The 18383-nt window shown below is 40.4% G+C and overlaps 1 protein-coding gene across 1 annotated transcript in view; it reads right to left on the bottom strand.

Moving 5' to 3' along the window:
- Window positions 1-231: 231 nt before the first annotated feature.
- erich3 (glutamate-rich 3) overlaps window positions 232-18383 on the bottom strand; it is a 28688-nt gene continuing 10536 nt past the window's right edge. Inside the window, exons 2-16 of the mRNA XM_028443359.1 lie at window positions 15065-15225; window positions 14771-14827; window positions 12723-12816; window positions 11451-11576; window positions 11274-11345; window positions 10988-11116; window positions 10540-10713; window positions 9573-9770; window positions 9069-9249; window positions 8797-8983; window positions 5466-5698; window positions 5225-5371; window positions 4755-5096; window positions 3936-4061; window positions 232-3872 (exon numbers count right to left, since the gene is read on the bottom strand). Coding sequence (XP_028299160.1) covers window positions 808-3872; window positions 3936-4061; window positions 4755-5096; window positions 5225-5371; window positions 5466-5698; window positions 8797-8983; window positions 9069-9249; window positions 9573-9770; window positions 10540-10713; window positions 10988-11116; window positions 11274-11345; window positions 11451-11576; window positions 12723-12816; window positions 14771-14790 — 5094 coding nt within the window. The 5' untranslated portion in view covers window positions 14791-14827; window positions 15065-15225 and the 3' untranslated portion in view covers window positions 232-807. The remainder of the gene's footprint in view (window positions 3873-3935; window positions 4062-4754; window positions 5097-5224; window positions 5372-5465; window positions 5699-8796; window positions 8984-9068; window positions 9250-9572; window positions 9771-10539; window positions 10714-10987; window positions 11117-11273; window positions 11346-11450; window positions 11577-12722; window positions 12817-14770; window positions 14828-15064; window positions 15226-18383) is intronic.

Raw genomic sequence — 18383 nt, 5'->3', positions numbered from 1 at the left:
TAAAACTGTTTTTTTTTTTTTAAATAATTTGTATTTTTAAGTTTTGTTTTTATGAGCATGATTTGCATTCTTTTAAATTAAAAACGGTTTTCAGTGTATATTTATTTCTTTTTATTTTTTCTTAATAAAATAGGTGATTATGATGATCATGTTTCTTGTTTTTATTGTCCAACAGGCCAAAGCATGCAACCTTTCAGTTGTTGATGAACACATAAGCCTCTCAATGGGAGAGTTGATTATATATAATCTGGAAAAAAAAGAGGTAGTGCACACACAGTAATAATGATTGATCTGTGCTAAATATCAACCATGAGAAAAAGCCTAGGCTTCCTCATTCAATCCTGCCACAAATTCCTTTAACTACTGCTGCTACCAAAGTTGTCATTAACGTAGAAACGATTCAATTACAGAGCTCTGATCAAAGCTGAAGTTCTTCTATCCAGTGAGTGGAAAGAGGACAAGGGGCAGACTACAGTTGAAGGAGTCCAAGATGAATTATTCAGTCATTTGTGAGCGTGAGTGGAAGAGTATCTGCTTACTAGTAATTGGTGATAGCAGGTCCACCTGATACCTCACAAGAACTCCTCTTTGTAACCAACTATAGGGAAAGATGGCCTATTGTAAACATCTGATGGCGGTGTCACAACTCATTACCAAGCTTCTTCTATTTGGAGATTGGAGGTGGAAGAATGCCTGAAGTGCTACTTTAATCTAGAAGAAGCTGCTTCTAACAATTCAAATTCCCTACACAGTCAGTGAATCTGGGTTAGTGTCTGCGTGTATTCAGATTAAAGGTTAAGCATCATTCTAGTTGTTGGGCAGTGTTAACTCACTCTCAGTCCTCATCGATGGCAGTAGAGAATATGAGTTATGACCGAACAAGCTTTTGTCCACTGAGAAAGTGCTGAGATGCTCTCTGCTCAGAGCGTGTTTGAGGTCTTGGATCATCTCTTTTCTGCCCTCCTCCGATACTTCCGGTGGGATCTCTTCACCAAGGGACTCCTGCAGACTTCCAACGTCAGATTTGGTTGTAAAATGTGTCATCTGTGAAACTTTCTCGCTTTGATCCTTTATCATTTCCTGTGTTGTGTCATCTTTCAGTTCATCTGGATGGTTTAAGTTGTTGAACTCTTCTATTTTAGTAGCAAGCAGAAGATCTTTCCTTTCTTTGACCACTGTTTGTTCATCAGTCATGTCAGTGGGGTTACCTGCAGTTCTCTCCACAGGTTCGGTCTCAGAAACACTCTCTGCTTTGCCACTTACCTCAGAGTTATGAGTGCTTGAGATATTTTCCACTTCAGTGCTGTCTTGAACATCATCATTGATTGCTTGCATGGATCTGTGAACCTCTGAAGGCTTCATATCAAGCTCTTTTGGAGACTCTCTCTTGCTTTGCTCACTTCCTGCTTTTGATCCAGGTTTTTGAACTTCAGTGTTTTGAGTATCTTGTTGCTGCGTGTCTTTGGCACAGTCATTCTGAGAAGGTTCCTTTTTAGGCTCAGTGTTGTTCAGATCTGTCTCTACAGCCTCCATTGTGGTTTTGAGGCTTGACTCACTTTGGTCTTTCAGCATGTGCATCTTATCTTCACTGTCAGATATCCTTCCTACCTCAGTGAGCTCTACCATTAGCATTTCTGAACTAGGTGTCTCTGCAATTTCACTGAGATCTTCCAGGGGTTCGACAAATGTCTCAAAAAACTTTGAGGACTGGTGCATGTTCACCCAGTTTGTCACCAGGTCGCTGCTGTCTGCAGCTGCCTCTGGAGGTCCTTTTCCCACAGTTTCTTCCTGTCGAGCACCATCAGCCTCTTCGTTTTGGGGTTTGAGAAGCACACTTGCGCCTTCCTCCGAAGCTTTGCTGGCATCTTCTGTGTCCTCATTTCCTCCATCGGCAGCTGAGAAATCAACACTAACCACGTTTTCTTCAGGGCCTTCACTTCTTTCTACAGGCTTCATGTTCTTGTCTTCTAAGTGTTGAAGTAACTCTCCCGAATTGACAGAAACTGGTGGAAATTGTTCCTGATGCCCTGAGGATTCTGTCACGGCACTGGAGGAGCTCTTTGTGTTATTGTTCTTTTCAGTCAAACTGGACTCTTGATTTTCATTATCAAGACTAAATTTCATGCCATTTTCACTGTCCTCTGTTTCTCTGCTGTCTTTTCTGTCTTCAGATCTAAGATCCAAAGCCCTTGACTCAGGGTCTGAGATGTTTTTGCTCTGTTCATGGCATTCTTCAGCTTTGCTTTCTTCTTCCCCAACACTACTTTCGATCCCACCTGCTTCTCTATCTTGACTAACATCACCTCCTTCCTCTGTGCTCTCGTGACCATCAGGATCCTTGGTTTTCCCTTCTTCACACTTGGTTAAATCACTTACATCCTGTTTGTCCCCTAAGGGAAACTCCTTGTTTTCACATGTTTTACTCTCAGCAGAAATCTCCCCATTTTCACCATCAATCAAACCCTTTTCCCAATTGTCATTTGTTCTTTCACTCCTCGGGGGAATATTTCCAGCTCCTGATATGTTTTCAAGTATTTCTTCTATTGTGTTTTCGGCTTCAATTTCACAGTCATCGATGATTTTATCAACATCTTTTGCGTGTTCATCCAGGAGTTTTTCCTTTTGTCCATTCACTTCATCTTTACTTGATGTTCCTTCATTGTGTTCATCAGTTTTTTTAATCATGATTTCACTTTGGCTTTCATCCTCATTGTTTTCAGAATTCATATCCTCTTTTTGAACAGATGTGTTTGCTTCCTCTGTCTTTTCTGGTTCTATAACATTCCCATCTGTCACTCCCTCCTCTTTATCAAGGGTATTTTCTGCATGTTGGTCTTCCACTGTTTTATTTTCAATGCTTTTCTTACCACTCTTTATTCCTTCCATACTTTCTTTCAATGGCTTATCTAAATTTTCTGTTTCATCTCTTTCACTTTGGTCTGTATTTACATGACTTTGTTCTTCTTTATCTTCAACATCCTCCTCCTCAAAGATCTTCTTTTCTTTTTCCTCCGATCGCACTGATTTGTGCTCCTCACCAGTTTCACACACTTCTGATTCACTGCCATCCCTCCTACCTTCTACTTTAAATTCTTCTGTTTCTTTGTTATTGCCATTTTGAGTGCTTTCAAGTATTATGTTTTCCTCTTTAGTAGCAATTGTTTTTTCAACTGTTGTTGGACTGTCTTCACTCTCCTCTGCTGTGCTGTTTGAACTCCCTGCATTGGCTTCTGAGGCACCGTCCTCAATCTCCTGTTGTCTATTCTCTGTAATGGTTTCAGCTGACTCCTCATGGAGGAGGTCTTCTTGCTCCTTAATGGGATTCACGTCTACATGCATTGTCTCGCTTGTCGCCGCCTCCTCTGCTGCATTATCTGTCACCGCTGTCTCATCCATCTCCTTATTAGCTTCCAATACCAGTGACTCATCACCCTCCTTGCTTTCTGCCCCATGCCCTTTCCCTTGGTGACGAGTCGTAGCCTCCTCCAAAGCTTCCCCATCATTTACCACCTTATTCTGTAAAGTTTCATCATTAGATGATGCAGCCGGAGCTTCCTCTAAAAGATCCATCGTTACGTCCTCCTGTAGTTGTGCTTCTTCATCGACAGGATGCTGAGCTTCACCAGTACTCTCCATATCTTCACACCTCTCAGCTGTAGCTTCTTCCTCTGTTGTCTTTTCATCCATCTTTGTTGCCTCGTCTTTGATACTCTCATTGTTCTCTTGAGCATCCTGCAAAATCTCATCTTTCTCCTCTTCCTCCTGATCCTGTGACACTCCACTTTCACCTGCGACAACATCCTCAAATTCTGTTTTTTCTGCAACCATTTGCTGTTGTTCAGCCAATGTAATTAGCTTCTCTGGGATGGCATCTGTGAACACAAAAGGAATTTTGTTCACATGTTACTTCTTATGAAAGAACAAAGATCCGACACCTTTATTATTCTGTTTGGGGCCGTCATCTACAGATTCCTCTGTGCTGGTATCACTCAGTTCAGGCTCAGAGCTGCAGTGAGACTGCCTCAGTATCGCCTCTACCAGTTTCTCCTGCACAGATTTGGCTTGGGGATAAAGAAAAACACATATTTAAAAGTTTGCAACAAAGAGCCGGGGTGTTTGTAAGCCTCCATTCTTGGAGTGTGGAGAATGCAGGAAAAAAAACTTTTCAACTGAAAAGAAATGAGCCAATGAAGAAGGATTCAGCCTCAAAAGGAATATTCTTTTAATTTTCAAGATAACAAATTCTCACAACATGCAAAAAGCATGCACAAAACCAAAAGTAATCACAATGCAAAGTTACACAATGTCTTCAACCTATGAAACTTTCATTTGGACTTTTTCTACTGAAATGAAAAAAACCAAAGTTACTGCATTTGTTAGTCATTCATTTGTTTGTGCACCTGGTAATCATTGACACTGTATGTAATTCTCTAAAAACTGAACAGATCAACTTTACAGTAAAGACATTGTGTTGAACTTAACAGAAAAAACACAGCACAAAAACAAAACCATCACAAACATAATTTTTCCACCAGGAATATATATATATATATATATATATATATATAAATAAAAAAAAGCTTATTCTTTTACTTTTGCCATCTGAATCAATGCTATAAGGCAATGTGGGGTCATAAGTGAAGTCCTGCACACCTGTCTCAGCACATCTGGTTATGATGATGGTGGAAAAACCTCCACAATGGAGGAAAACTCACATCACATCACCACACCTGTATCTTTTCATTCATACTCACCCTTCTCCCGTTCCTCCTCCTGTTTTTTCTGCTCGACTATACTTTCTGTATCTTTGTCCTCTGAGGACAAAAGACTCTGTCTTTTCTCTCTGCCAGTAAGCAAACTGGTGTCTGTGATGTCAATCTCGGTGCTGTCCTCAACACTGTCCCTTATGTCTGAGTCTTTGGCCGTTGCTAAGTCAGATTCAGTAGCTGCAGCTAGCTCGGGTTCCTCCATTTGATTTGTTTGAGCAACAGTTTCCTCATAAATGATCTCTGCAGGCTTTTCTTTATCCTCGTCTTTTGTGGTATCATCATCACTTCGTTCCTGATCGCTGTTCAAAGAGCTGGAGCTTGAGTGAGCTATGCATCAAACGAAGCGATAATAGGTTATTTCTTGTCTTTAAAAACTTTAAAGGGTTAAAGTTTTAAAAACACTTTTTAATGCATAAATCAACCGTTCACTGATATTCATTCTTAATGTCACTCACCATCCTTCTGATCATCTTCGGTCTCAGATGTCTCCTTCCATTCCACCTGCTTTTTGTTCTCACTGAATGGAGATGGAGAGTTCTTTTCTTTCTCCTCTCCCTCCTCTGCAGGGCCCTCGTCATCTGCTTCAAAGTCTTCTTCGTACTCTAAGGACGAATACATAAAAGGAAACCATTACTTTGCATGAAAAGGAAAGGTTCATGAATTTAAAGTTACAAAGCTTACTACGATTTTTCATACCATCTCGTATTTTGTCCTCGTCACAAGCTGTTTCTTCTTTGACTTGAGTCTCCGTGTATGGAGGTTGACTGGTTTCACATTCGGAGTGAGATGTTGTGTATCCCCCAGTTCTCGCTGCAAGCATCTCAGATCGGACTTTAGAACTTGTGCACAATGCATTTCTTCCTCCATTTTCTTTCATCTTTCTTGAGGGAGGAGTGGGTACTTTATCCAGTCCCATGGAAATGATACACCTACAAATGAAAGATAGCTTGTCTTAGATTTAATTTATGACAATTTATACAGTACTGAGTGAACTGTTTGGCTTTTAGTGGAATTAGCATTACTGCACTCCATTGATGTCAAAACACCTGCAAACATAAATATTTTCTCTAAGCAACCAACACTTTAAGGTCTCAACAGAAAATGGTTTTCAACATTTAAGCATAGATGGCAAAAGCACTAGTCTTCAGTACTGTACAGTATAGATACTTAAATTAAAAAATGACTTCAATAATAAGACAGGATTTTTAAACCAGCAATTTTCATATATTTAATTTAGTTTTAAGAACTTGTAGAATACTGGTAAAAGGAAACAAGTTAAATCTGTTACCTTTGAACACCTGGAGAATTTAGCACTCTTAATAAATAAATGTGTCAAGGAAAAAAATACAAATGCTCAATAAAACCCAGAGCAGCTTTGAGTTTAACATTTTTAAGAACTTATGGAAATATGGTACATGGAAATAAATTTAATCTGTTATATGAAAATCTGGATAATTTAGCACACATTATTAATAAAATATATAACCTTGGTTCTATGAGTAATATGAGTGAAATGTCTCACTATGGGATGCAACCTCTGTCTGCATTACTCAGAAGCATTTATTTCAATCTACCAATCCTGATTGGCTGGTGAAGTGCGTCCGTCCGCTAGAGGGTCACCCACCTCCTATAAAAGGAGAACATGGACAGACGTGCACCATTCAAAATAAGCATCTCTTCTCCTCGTTTGAGCAAGAAGGGTAGTCTGGTGAGACATCTCACTCATATTACTCATAGAACCGGGATTATATATATAACCTTAAGTTCTATTTCATAATATTTTGTGAGATGTCTCACTATGGGATATGGAAACTCCCATAGTGCAGACATCCTTATCAAGGGTACCAGCCTCCAGGGCAGAAGTCTGATCACATCAGGACAGTAAAACCGCCTGTGCCACACACGTGGCAAAATTGTCCAGCATGTAAAAGCAGACAAACGTGAGGGGCGAGGAGCTGCAGGAATACCGGGCCAGGTAGGCGAGCCTCGTCAAGGCTTTGGTGGGGCCGGCCAGGGAAAGGACGCTCGCCGCTTTAAACTGCAGACCCTGGGGAGCAGCCTGAGGAAAAGCCCTTCGTCGCGCCGGTGGAGACGTGAGACAGAGGCAGAGAGCCTCAACGTCTCTCTTTTTTCTCCTCGCAGCGCTGCTGCATGGTGGACAAGGCGGAGCCGAAAATCCTTCCAGGGACGAGCTCCTTCCATGAGCAGCTCAGGAAAGACGGGAAGGAAAGTGGAGCTTCTTCCCTTCGTAGCGGGACCTGGTGGATTCAGTCACTACAGTGGGCCACGGAATGACCAGCCGAGCCGCAGCGCGTTTACACACTTCCACCGTGTCCAGGCTGGGAGGATAGGAGACGGGCATGGAGCCCTCCAGTTCCTCCTGGGAGACTACAGAGGTGGCATAAAGCCCGCCCCGAGCCTGGGTGATGAAAGGTCCATCCTCCTCGTCCGCACCCGAGCTGAAAGGGTCAGAGGAGTCTTCATAAAACTCTCCACAGTAAATCACAAGGACATCCTCGTGAAGCGGGGAGAGAGACGCCAGGCCGAGCTGGAAATCTCAGCTGGAACCCTGAGCAGTCGCAGTTTCCATCAGCGGAGTCAACATGTGCGTGAACTGTCTGAGACGTCGAGAACAGCGTTGGTTTTCGAGACGGCAGCTTTCGCTTTCGTCCGAAGCTCGGATACCGTAGTATCTGGAGCTGGAGCTGGGCTACAATCTTTCGTGAGAGCCCAGAGGGAAGACTGATGCGCGCAAGGGCCTGTAGGCGTCGAGGGCAGTGGGACCAAGACAACAGCGAGGTGTGCTGAGGTCAATGCACCGGCCTTGCGGCAAGGAACGTGCAGTGGAGCTAACACCACAGTGAAAGAGCCACTGGGGACCAACGTGTGCCGGAGCAACAGTGTTGCGAGTCGTCAGCCGGAGGTGAGGCTTGGAGGTTCACTACCTTTCGGCAGCAAAAGACAGCACCTACCAAGCAAAGCAAAGTAAGAGCTGTATTTTACCTACTTCTCCACCTGTTGTGGTCTAGAGTAGGCACTAGTTCTGCCAGCGTCCGTCAACTGGAATAAAAAGAATCTGCCTGTGGACAGTTAAGCCGGCAAAAAAACGCGAGATAGCTGACAGGAGAAGAGGTGTTTGAATGGTCTGTCCGTGTCCTCCTTTTATAAGAGGTGCGTGACCCCCTAGTGGACGGACACGCTTCACCGGCCAATCAGGATTGGCAGATTTAAATAAATGCTTCTGAGGAATGCAGACAGAGGTTGCGTCCCATAGTGAGACATCTCACAAAATATTATGAAATAGAACCCAGAGCAGCTTCAAGTTTAACATTTTTAAGAACTTGAAAATGTTAACTATAAAAACTAAGGAACCTGCCTAACAGAAAAAAGCTCAAACTATCAACATTTTCATTGAGGCTCAATAGAATCATGTCATCCAGGTTTCTAGAATGGAGACGTGCCCTTTTTGGTCTGAAACTGAGTCGTGCTGCTGAAAAGCCTTTTACAAGCAGCAGAAGCTGGTAGTGCTGTGTTCAGTTTAAGTGACAAGGTCTGAAAAGTAACGAGCTCATTTAAAAAATAGGCGTATGAGTAGAAAGTACAGATATTTGTTTAAAAAAGTAAGGAGTAAAAGTCATAGGGCACCAAAAAAAAAAAAAACTACTCAAGTAAAGTACAGATACCAGAAAGAAAACTACTTAAGTACAGTAAAGAAGTATTTGTACTTCGTTAAGACATTTCATGAAAAATGCAGCTGTATCAGCAGAGAGGAGACAAAGGTAACAATTGTTACTCATGACAGTGATATCCGGATTGCTTCTAAACTGAAAAACTATGCTATTAAAAACTTCAGGATGTGTTACAAGACTAAATATAAACTTTGAAAGTGTCATTAATATGACAAATGAAACAACACAACCCTTTAATCTGAAAAATGTACCACTCAGGTGAATTTATTCGCCAGCAGCAAAAACATTCTTCGTGCATCATTGAATTGTTACGTCACAACAAGAGCTGTGTATCTTACTTGTAGCAAGGTGAAGCACCCTCTACGCCGGAAAACCCGAAGTGTCCATGCTTGCCACCAAGTCGAGAACCCTTTCTGTGTTTGAACTCACAGCACGAGCTCAGCCGTTCCACCTGCAGCCCATTCAGGAAGAAGGTCAAGCTAAAAGGGAATCCTCTGTGTCGCCTGGAACTGAACTGGAACATCTCTGAGGGAGAGATTGAGCACAGAGATGATGGACAATGGAGCTTGTCATTGTCAACAGAATTCTTAATGGACAGACTCACACTGACCTCCCTCACAAAGCTTCCCCTTGAACACACACAGGTTTTCTCCACCACAGTGCTGCTGAAACACCTTAACATCGTCCCTCATGTCAGTCAGGTCATGGGAGAGATGCACGGATTTACCAAAGTACACCATGGTCACAAACACTTTGCTCTGTTGTACAGAGCTCCTGAGCAGTGGGAGGTCCTGAGGGAGAGAGAAGGTAACCTGAGGTCAGTCTCCTCATTTAGGATAGTTTTTTCCACCACTCCAAAAAAGTTAACAATAACGTTTTCCTTTAGTTAAAACAAATATACTACTGTACAGATACAGTTTAGATTTCTTGAGTACTTGAATGTCCTCATGTGTTTTAAAGTATCATCTCATGGAAATTCAAAGGTACTACGTAATCATCTCGTGGAAATTTGTTGATTATAATTAATCCAATGGGGCTGCAGTTTACGTATGTGCTAGATCTAAATGTGGAAAGTTTTGTTGCCAGTAAAAACCGAGAAAGAGGAAAGAAAGACCTCAGTGACGTCGGCTCCACTGGAGGTGGTGGTAGAGCGAAGCCTGCGACCTCTGAAGGTGCTGCGACTGACCTTCGACCCGCGCTCTTGCCTCGTTGTGGTTGGAGGGACTGGGGTGACAAAATTGTTGATGACTGGAAGGCAGTAGGGTGAGATGCCATTGTGAGGTGAGGTATGTGCATTGCTTTCATATCTCTTCTGGAGGGTTTGTCCATCTGTTGGAAAAGTTTGTGAGGACATGCTGGGGTCTTTCAGGGGCACATCAGATGAAATTAATGAGTGAAAAAACATAGTGGCTATGACAAAGAAATCTGCTGACTCCAACCCTAACCTTTCGTTACCCTAACCCCTACCTAATCCCACTAGATCTCTCCACCTAACCCAAAAAATGCCAACACAGCTCCAAAGGTGTCATAATTTAGCAAATGACACTTAATGACAGCCTTCATGACACTTTATTTATGCTAATGACCGATAATGACAGCGTAATGTCAGCTTTTGTATAAAAGTTCAAGTAAAGTGTTACCGCATATTCTCCCTGACTGCAAGTTATGAAACACCCTGGAGTGGACACGGGTCAATCAAAGAGCCAATACACAGCCACATCAGCTCTCTTTAGCATGCTATAACGCGCCAGGGTTTGTTTCCTTGGAAAGTCCACTAAGTTTGATATATTTGGTGGTGCAGATCAAAGAGGCAGACACTGGTCCGGGTACAGATGGAGATCTTGGTATGTTTGCACTCAAACTGTAGCTCGATTCCTGGCCGGTGACTTCGCTCTGGTGAACAAATGGCTTCACTGCAGCGCGATTAAAGCAAACCAGCGAGTAAACTCTTGTTTTCTGTACTATTTTTTGATGGCTTAAAACAATCACAACAGAAAAAGTAAATCAATATGAATTTAGGCTTCAAGCCCCTTTTCAAAAGGTATCATACATACAATTATTTTTGACATAAAGACCCCCACAGACACTGCACTTACGGTGCAGTTGAAAGACTGGTCGTGTTCCTGTGAGGATTTCGGCAGCCTGTAAGGTGAGCTGCGTCTTACTGACATCGTGGTGTTGTTGTTGTGGATCGGCTTCAAACGCACCGGCCTCTGCATCTTCCCTGGAGCCGTGTTGGGTCTGGACGAGCTTGGCTACGGACACATGAAACACACATGTATGGAACACTAACAGAGGTCATTTTGTATTTACTAATGGAAATATTTATACTATGCTTTGTACATAAGTGGAGGCCTGGTTTTGAACCCATGACCTCACTTAAAGGCAGCATCACTGAACTACTATCCAACAAGTGTACTTGAGTTGCCTCTGCTCAGGTTTTTTTCCCACCTGTTATTGGTATCAAAATGGCCTTTCTTTATTAATCAATTAATGGCAAAACTGTGACACTAATACGTGTTAACTTACAGACTCGGATGACTCCGAGGGTTCACCCTCTGGCCCTGAGTACTGTTTTTGCACAGCCCTGGCACCCATGGGTGGGCGTGGAGACAGGATACGGATCATATCTTCCTCACATCGTTTAGAGCGTTCAACCTTTTAAACAAAATCCATTTACAATGATGGACCATTTACAAGGAAGTTGAATCCATAAACATAGAGAACTAAGTATTTATGCAGGGTAATTCCTAAAGGTGCACTTGATCCTCATTAGTTTTTGAGTCCCCACAATTGTTTTATGTAAATAATGTACCTTGATCTTATGCACTCTTTCCCTCCTTGCATACTCCTCCAGTTTCCTTTTGATCTCTTTTTGGTGAAGACGCTGAAAGAAGCATTAAGCAGCATCATTTGTCATACACATTAAAAGAAAATAACACGTCCCTGAAGGTTTTTTCCTTCTTTGATTTAGACACTGTACTCTTCCCACCTCCATTTCCAGCACCTTGTGGAAGATGGCGTGAGCCAGGCATTCTCGAATGTGTCTCTGATGTGCTCGCTGAATCAGTTTGTGTCTGTATTCTTTGTCTGGAACTATTCTCCCACTCCTGGTGATCTGATAATGGTGACAGATAAACAACTGATCAAAATGACTTTTAAAAGGCAAAAAACAACTATATATTTATAGGTTTAAAAGGACGTTAGCAGACATACGAATATCAAAATTTGGCTATATGAGATGGTTTGCTCTGAGGATACATATGGTATATCACCCCACTCAATAGTTTTACCCATAGAATCATTAAAATGCTGCCAAAGTACAAGTTAATCAACAATTTGATATTTTTTTGTTTTGTAGGCATTTCCCTGTGTAGCTATATTGGTGGATTCTGCTAACCAACTGACATTCATTACATGACTCTCAGACATTTCATAATACATCTTTTAACCCACCATGTGGTGCAGAATTGATATTTTTGATTTTCCTGCCTGTTTGTGAGTTAGATTTGTGTCTAGATGAACCCTGATCAAAGTTTATTTATTTTTTAATCATTTCACATATTCACCTTTTCCATGATAAATAGGTACTAAAAATACATATACGTACTGTTGGTAGGTTAGAATATAATTGGATAATACCCACTATAATAATAATAATACCTAATGGGTACCTATAAGTTAGGTAAAATGTATGTATACTGTTGGTAAGAATATAGTTGGAACATATATGTAGAATGTAAAATTAGATAATAGAAATGATAAGGTGTCGGTTTTCACCCAAGTACAAAATCAGCTGAAAAATACATGACTTATAATCTAATCAATTTCACATCGCTTGGTTACTTTATTAGGCTTCCTTATCCATGAAAATATTGGTTACATGATTTTGTGTCTTTCCTTTTTGAGTGGTAAAATTATAGAAAACTGAAAGGTAGTAGTGGGATAACTTGATATGAAACATACGTATGTGTAGGACATAGAACTGTAACATGGTTCCCCAAGTTTGCATTTAATTACATTGTGAACGACAGTTTTTATGGAATGTTAATACCAATTTCAAATACAAAGTAAATTATCTGAACTCAATTACATTTCAATTACGATTACTACAGCAACTTATTTTCCCCATTACAATTACACTGATAATATCTTAATTGTAATTCATGATAAATTACCTGATTACAAGTATAAGTGACCCCCAATCCTGACACACACACAACCTCCTTCCTTCTCCAATGTTCTAATGATCATGCAGTCATACCAGTCCAGCTCTCTGCAGGTGCCTCCTGATGCGAGTGTTGCTGAAGTATCCTGCCAGGTGTTTGTCTGTGAGGCTGTTGTATGCTGAGATGAGTCTGCACAAACAATAGGAAAGGTAAACCTTTGCTTGTTTTAAAAGGAACCATCAATTCATTCGATGTGATCCCACTATCAAAACGTCTGTTGCTTACAGTCGCTGTAAAAGCCTGAATCCTAATTAGATGCTTCACTGACGCCCAGGATGGTGTTAGTTTGTTGGCAGCTCTTTGGGCCCTCATTAACCAGACATCAGCCTGTCCACACACACACTCTCCTGTCCACTGGCAGCTTTTTTTCCCCCTCAACACAGATTTGATTTCCACCATTTGTGTACACCACAACAAGACTGTTCCTCTGTTACAGGTGTCTGGTTACACGGACGAGTTGGAGGGGATAACACACTTAACTCTGGCCGCCACCTTTTTGTGCACCTCCGCAGATGTTCTCTGTAGTCCAAGTATCACCTTTCATTTTGAACTTGACTTTCTATGACCAAGCGGGACACTTGAAACTGAAATTTGCTGTGTTAGTGCTTAATAATAGATAGCAAACGACATTCCTTTAGAGCAGGGGTTCTCAACTGGTCTCACACTGGGCCCCACATTTTGCCATGGTCAATAAATTGCGACCCACTATTTTTTTTTTTTTTTTGAAAAATTCAAACAACCAAATGTAGTTTTTCAAAAATAACTGTTAAAAACACACGTATAATCTTTTTTTAAACATAAATCTATATATTTTCCTGTGCAACATGCATTTCACAGCATGCCTGTCAAAAGCAACGTTTCTTTCAAAATAAAAGACAAGTCCAACATGAGAGATATTAAGTAGGCTATTTATTTATATTTTACCAGCTGTCCGCGACCCACCAGTTGAGAACTGCTGCTTTAGAGCATTGCCTGCCCTAAGCCATTTAAAGCCCTAGGCAAGATTTTAAGCGACGCCCATTTGCATTACAGTAACTCATACTGCCAATTTATATATGCTCACGTAAAAACCTGAATACATTTGTCTTTGACCATTTTTTGCTTTCTTTCTTTCAAGAAATAAGAACCCAATCAAAATAGTAACCTAAAAAAATAACACATTAAATAAGGAAAAAACCATTTAAAATAAACAAACACTAAATATTATTCAAATATATAAACAAAAGAAAAATAATCAAAACATAATGTAAAAAGCTTAATACAAGTGGCAAAACCAAAATATGTATACAAAATGAAGTGACTGCAAAAAAAATATAGAAACTAGTATTAACACAAAAAACTACATTACAATATATTTTTAAACAGATCTCTTAATGGTGCATTATAGGGTCATGTCAAAACCTGGTCAACAATATTTTAAATCTTTCTCTAAAAATGAAAAACAAAACAAAAAACAAGACACCTTCAAATGACAGTGATAAGAATCTGATTGAGTCTATCTGAGACAACACTGAACTCTTCGAAATTTTCAACAGCTCATCAGTCAGGTCAGACCAACCTCAATTCTCCACTGACAACATTTACAATTCTAAAATATATATATTTTTCAAAGAATTATAGTACCCTTGACACTAAAACATTTAAATTTGCTCCCATCTGTGCAACCATGTTTTAATAAAAACAAAACCATGTTCAAAGTGTTTTATTCATGAAATTACTATTGCATCAAAAATAAATAAGTAAAAATGACTTCTCACAAGTATCTGAATATTATAATCTTAATAGACTTTAAAGTGTGAAGTGTGCAAGAAATTATGTTATATAAAAAAAATCTGAAATTAGTTTGAAAATAACTATTGTGTATTTATCTGAAACACTTTTCTTTTCATTAATTTTAAGTACATATAAGTACTTGAAAAGTACAGAAATGTGTAAACTTGATGGGCAGATAAACTGCTGCTGAGCCCTAGCTGTGGCTAATAACACTCATGTAATAATGCCTCAGTGGTTAATCTCAGAAATAATCACAGATTTTATAGAAGGAAAAACTAGAAGAAAGTAAGTATAATGAAGTTATTCCTACCCTGGGTTGAGGTGACTCATGGCTTTCAGCTGGGACTTTTCTCAATGTCCAATGAAGCTTGAAAATGCCATTACAGAAGGGTCATTACATAAAGTCATCATAAGCAAAGAAAAAAATGTAAATAAAGTTAATGCAGACACAGTCATTTGATATAGAGTTGCAGTAGGAGTCGTACAATCAGGGCAGTGATAACAGAGAAACAGTTGGAGCATTTCAAGACCTAGTGAGAAACATAACATAAACACACTCGAGTAAATGACATATCATGCACACAGAACAGGAGTCAGTACTCACAGACAGGTCGGGTGCCCACAGTCACACAGTTAGAGTATTTTCAGTCCCACAGACAGACAGCAGACAGAGTGCAGAAACACCACCACCAGTACAGCACAGCTCCCACTGATGACTCTCTCTGGTTGTCATGGTAAGCCACGTGATCAGGCTGAGGCAGGTTTCTGCTTACACATGTGTACCAGGACAGGACACGAGCTGCTCAGTAAATACAGACAGCATCATTCTGACAGTGTCTCAAACTACCCTCATTTATCTTCATTTCAGACTACTTTATTCCAAACATCCACACATGACACATATTTGCATTTTATTATTTTTTCTTTAGAAAGTTATGATAAATAGGGATTTGTGATACTATTGGCCCACAGATATTATCAGCTGACATTAGCCATAAAATGAAAAATATCGGTCTACATCGGTAATGGTTTTTCCATAAATATGGAAAACCGATATCCTGTATGCTAAAGTTTGAGAAAACATAATGGTAACACTTTACTTGAAGTTTTATAAATTAGACTGACATTGCGCTGTCAATATTATGACATGACACCTATCATTAGCATAAATAAAGTGTCATGAAGGCTGTCATTAAGTGTCATTCGTTACCCTAACCCTAACCCTTCTCCTACCCTAACCTCACTAGATATCTTCACCTTACCCAAAAAAGGCCAACATAGCTCCAAAGGCATCATCATTTAGCGAAAGGTGCCTTATTCATGCTAATGACAGATAATGACCTTATGTATGAAACTGTGTACTTTTTCCATAGCTAAAGTTGAAGATTGTTTATTTGTGTAAATCTTTCAGTGAGGCTTCACATTAAAAGTAGGTTTAACCTGACATTTCCATAGAGAGATGTATATTATGTGATCTAACTGCTGTTGAATACATCAGTGATGCAACAAATTACTGCCATTGCTGCATGACTGTTGCTTTTGCCCAGGAGGGGATGTCATCAGTTGGTGTCCAACTCTCACTGGGCATTTCGACCCTAAACCACAACACCCTCCAGTTGGTGGGTCCGACAGTGATGGCCAGTCACGGCCCATCTTCTCCTGGCCCCCAGCACAATTCCTCCTACTCCAGAGCCAACATGATGCTCTTTATGCTGCCTCACTCAATCTGCGGACAGCTGTCTTTTTCTCCCTTTCTGCTTCTCCCAGTGCTGTGAGTGACTTCCAGACAGACTTTGCCGGGAAACCCCTGCACCCGACTTCAACTGGGAATAGCCATGCCTGCCAACCCTTGTCGCTGCACTGCTCAACAAGGTTCTGGTACTTAGAAGCCTTCCTATTGTATGCCTCCTCGCATCCCTCTCCCCAAGGGATCGTCAGTTCTATCAGCATGATCTTTTTTGACTCCTCTGACCACAAGACCAAGTCAGGCCTCAGTGACGTTTGCACAAACTGGGGGAAGACTAGTCTCCTGCCCAGGTCCACTCTCATCGCCCATGATTGTGCAGCTTGGAGAAGGCCCTTCTTGATTATCTTGTGCACTGGTGGTTTCTGCCTTTCCCTGACAAACTGCATAAAGGATGTTGGTCACTTGTTGGTCTACCGCTATTTCAGTCTCTCCCACTCCAGGGTGTCAGCCAGTGCACAGAGGCCCTTATCATGGCGCCATCTGTATTTGCCCTGGCTAAGAGCCTTCTTGCACCCTGGTAATATATGCGCCATGTTTCCTCTCCCTCCACATAGCCTACATAGCGAGTCCTCCCTCATTCCCCATCTGTGGAGGTTTGTTGGCAATGGAAGGGTGTCGTACACTGCACGAAGCAGGAAATGGTGAATCCGAGTCCTTGCCACCATAACACCTCATTGGCATCTTGGTACATCATTGCAACCCTGCACTTAGCCACCTTGAACTCTTCAACCACTGATGATAGGGGTAGTTGTAGGAGGCTAGACCTGATGTAAAGCCCTACTGACGTGAAGCTTGGTGGAATTTCGAGTCACTTGCAAAGATGTTTATTTACTCGCTTCTCAACTCCTTTCACTGCTGTCATGGGCACTTTGTAAATTGTAAGTCTTGGGAGCAGCTTGTGCTGGAAGAACCAGGCCTTAAACTTTTCTGGTAGTCCTGACCTCTCAATCTTTTTCAACCATTCGTCTGCCTGTTTCTCCATGCTGGAAACATCGTTCCTGTCCGTGAGTGATGCGTCATACCACTTCCCAAGACAGTGTGGGTCTGTTTCTTTATAGTTTAAGATTATAGTTTCATAGATAATTCCCTCATTTGTGGAGAGTGAAAGGTAAAATTTCTATGATGTATATTTGGATTATATTTGTTACATGCCCTTGAACAAAAAATCAATTTGGTGAATATGGTATAACATTTTGGGTCATAAAAACCATGATCAAATGACTAAAATATTGCTTTATAACCAGCAAACAGGAATGACATGGATTGGATTTCATTTAACTTTTTCTTGCAACGTCTTGGAGAGTTTCTGTTACATTAAGCCTTTGGTTTATGTGAAATAGTCTTTAGTGGGTAGAACTGCACTGCTCACATTGTCAATAATGGAACAATAACTACAGTCTTTAACAGACAAGAACATTGAAGTCAAACTGTAAAATGTGGGACACACAGATAGAACTGCTGGACATTTGTCGCCATCCTGTGGACATAAGTGGACCTGCTGTAACAAAAATAAAGAAAATGTAACTGTAGGAGCATAAAAACAGTCACAACAAATAATTTAGTTACAAGCACATGGAACTAAATTATATCGTGTTTTACTTGTTTTTGTGTCCCTTTGTTTGATTGTCTATTTTTTTTAAGTGATAATAATTGGCAATACTTAGTACCATGATTTACCAATAGAGGGCTGTAAAGCTCCTAGAAGAGATGTGCCAAATCTCAAGTCTTTTACTATTTGAAAAACAATAATGAAACTATTTAGGAGACATTTTTCAAGTCTTTGGATGAAGAAAACATTTATTTTATTATCAAAAGAGATTTCTGATTCTGAGTTAAAACAAATAACCTGTTTTAACATTTTAAGGTTACAAATGATGATATGATGAGTATATATTTTTAATCATGCAAAGAATATATTCACTTTGAATAATAAATTGACTAAAAATGCAACAAAAAGGTTGTATGACCAACATGATTTGATCGAAATATTCAAGCACACGTAAAATACATCCAGGATTTTTGGCAAAAAGGTGGTTTCAATATGATGGCTATGGCTTGGTTCACAACAAAGTCTATCTGATCATGCCAACAAACTGCTAAGCCTCAGAAATACTAAATTATTTATTTGTTAAACAGTTATCTTACCAGGACATTTTTAGTCAATTTACCCTAAAAA

This window comes from Gouania willdenowi, chromosome 4 (assembly GCF_900634775.1).
Source record: "Gouania willdenowi chromosome 4, fGouWil2.1, whole genome shotgun sequence".
Taxonomy (NCBI): domain Eukaryota; kingdom Metazoa; phylum Chordata; class Actinopteri; order Blenniiformes; family Gobiesocidae; genus Gouania; species Gouania willdenowi.
This window is presented reverse-complemented; position numbering and strand designations above follow the sequence as displayed.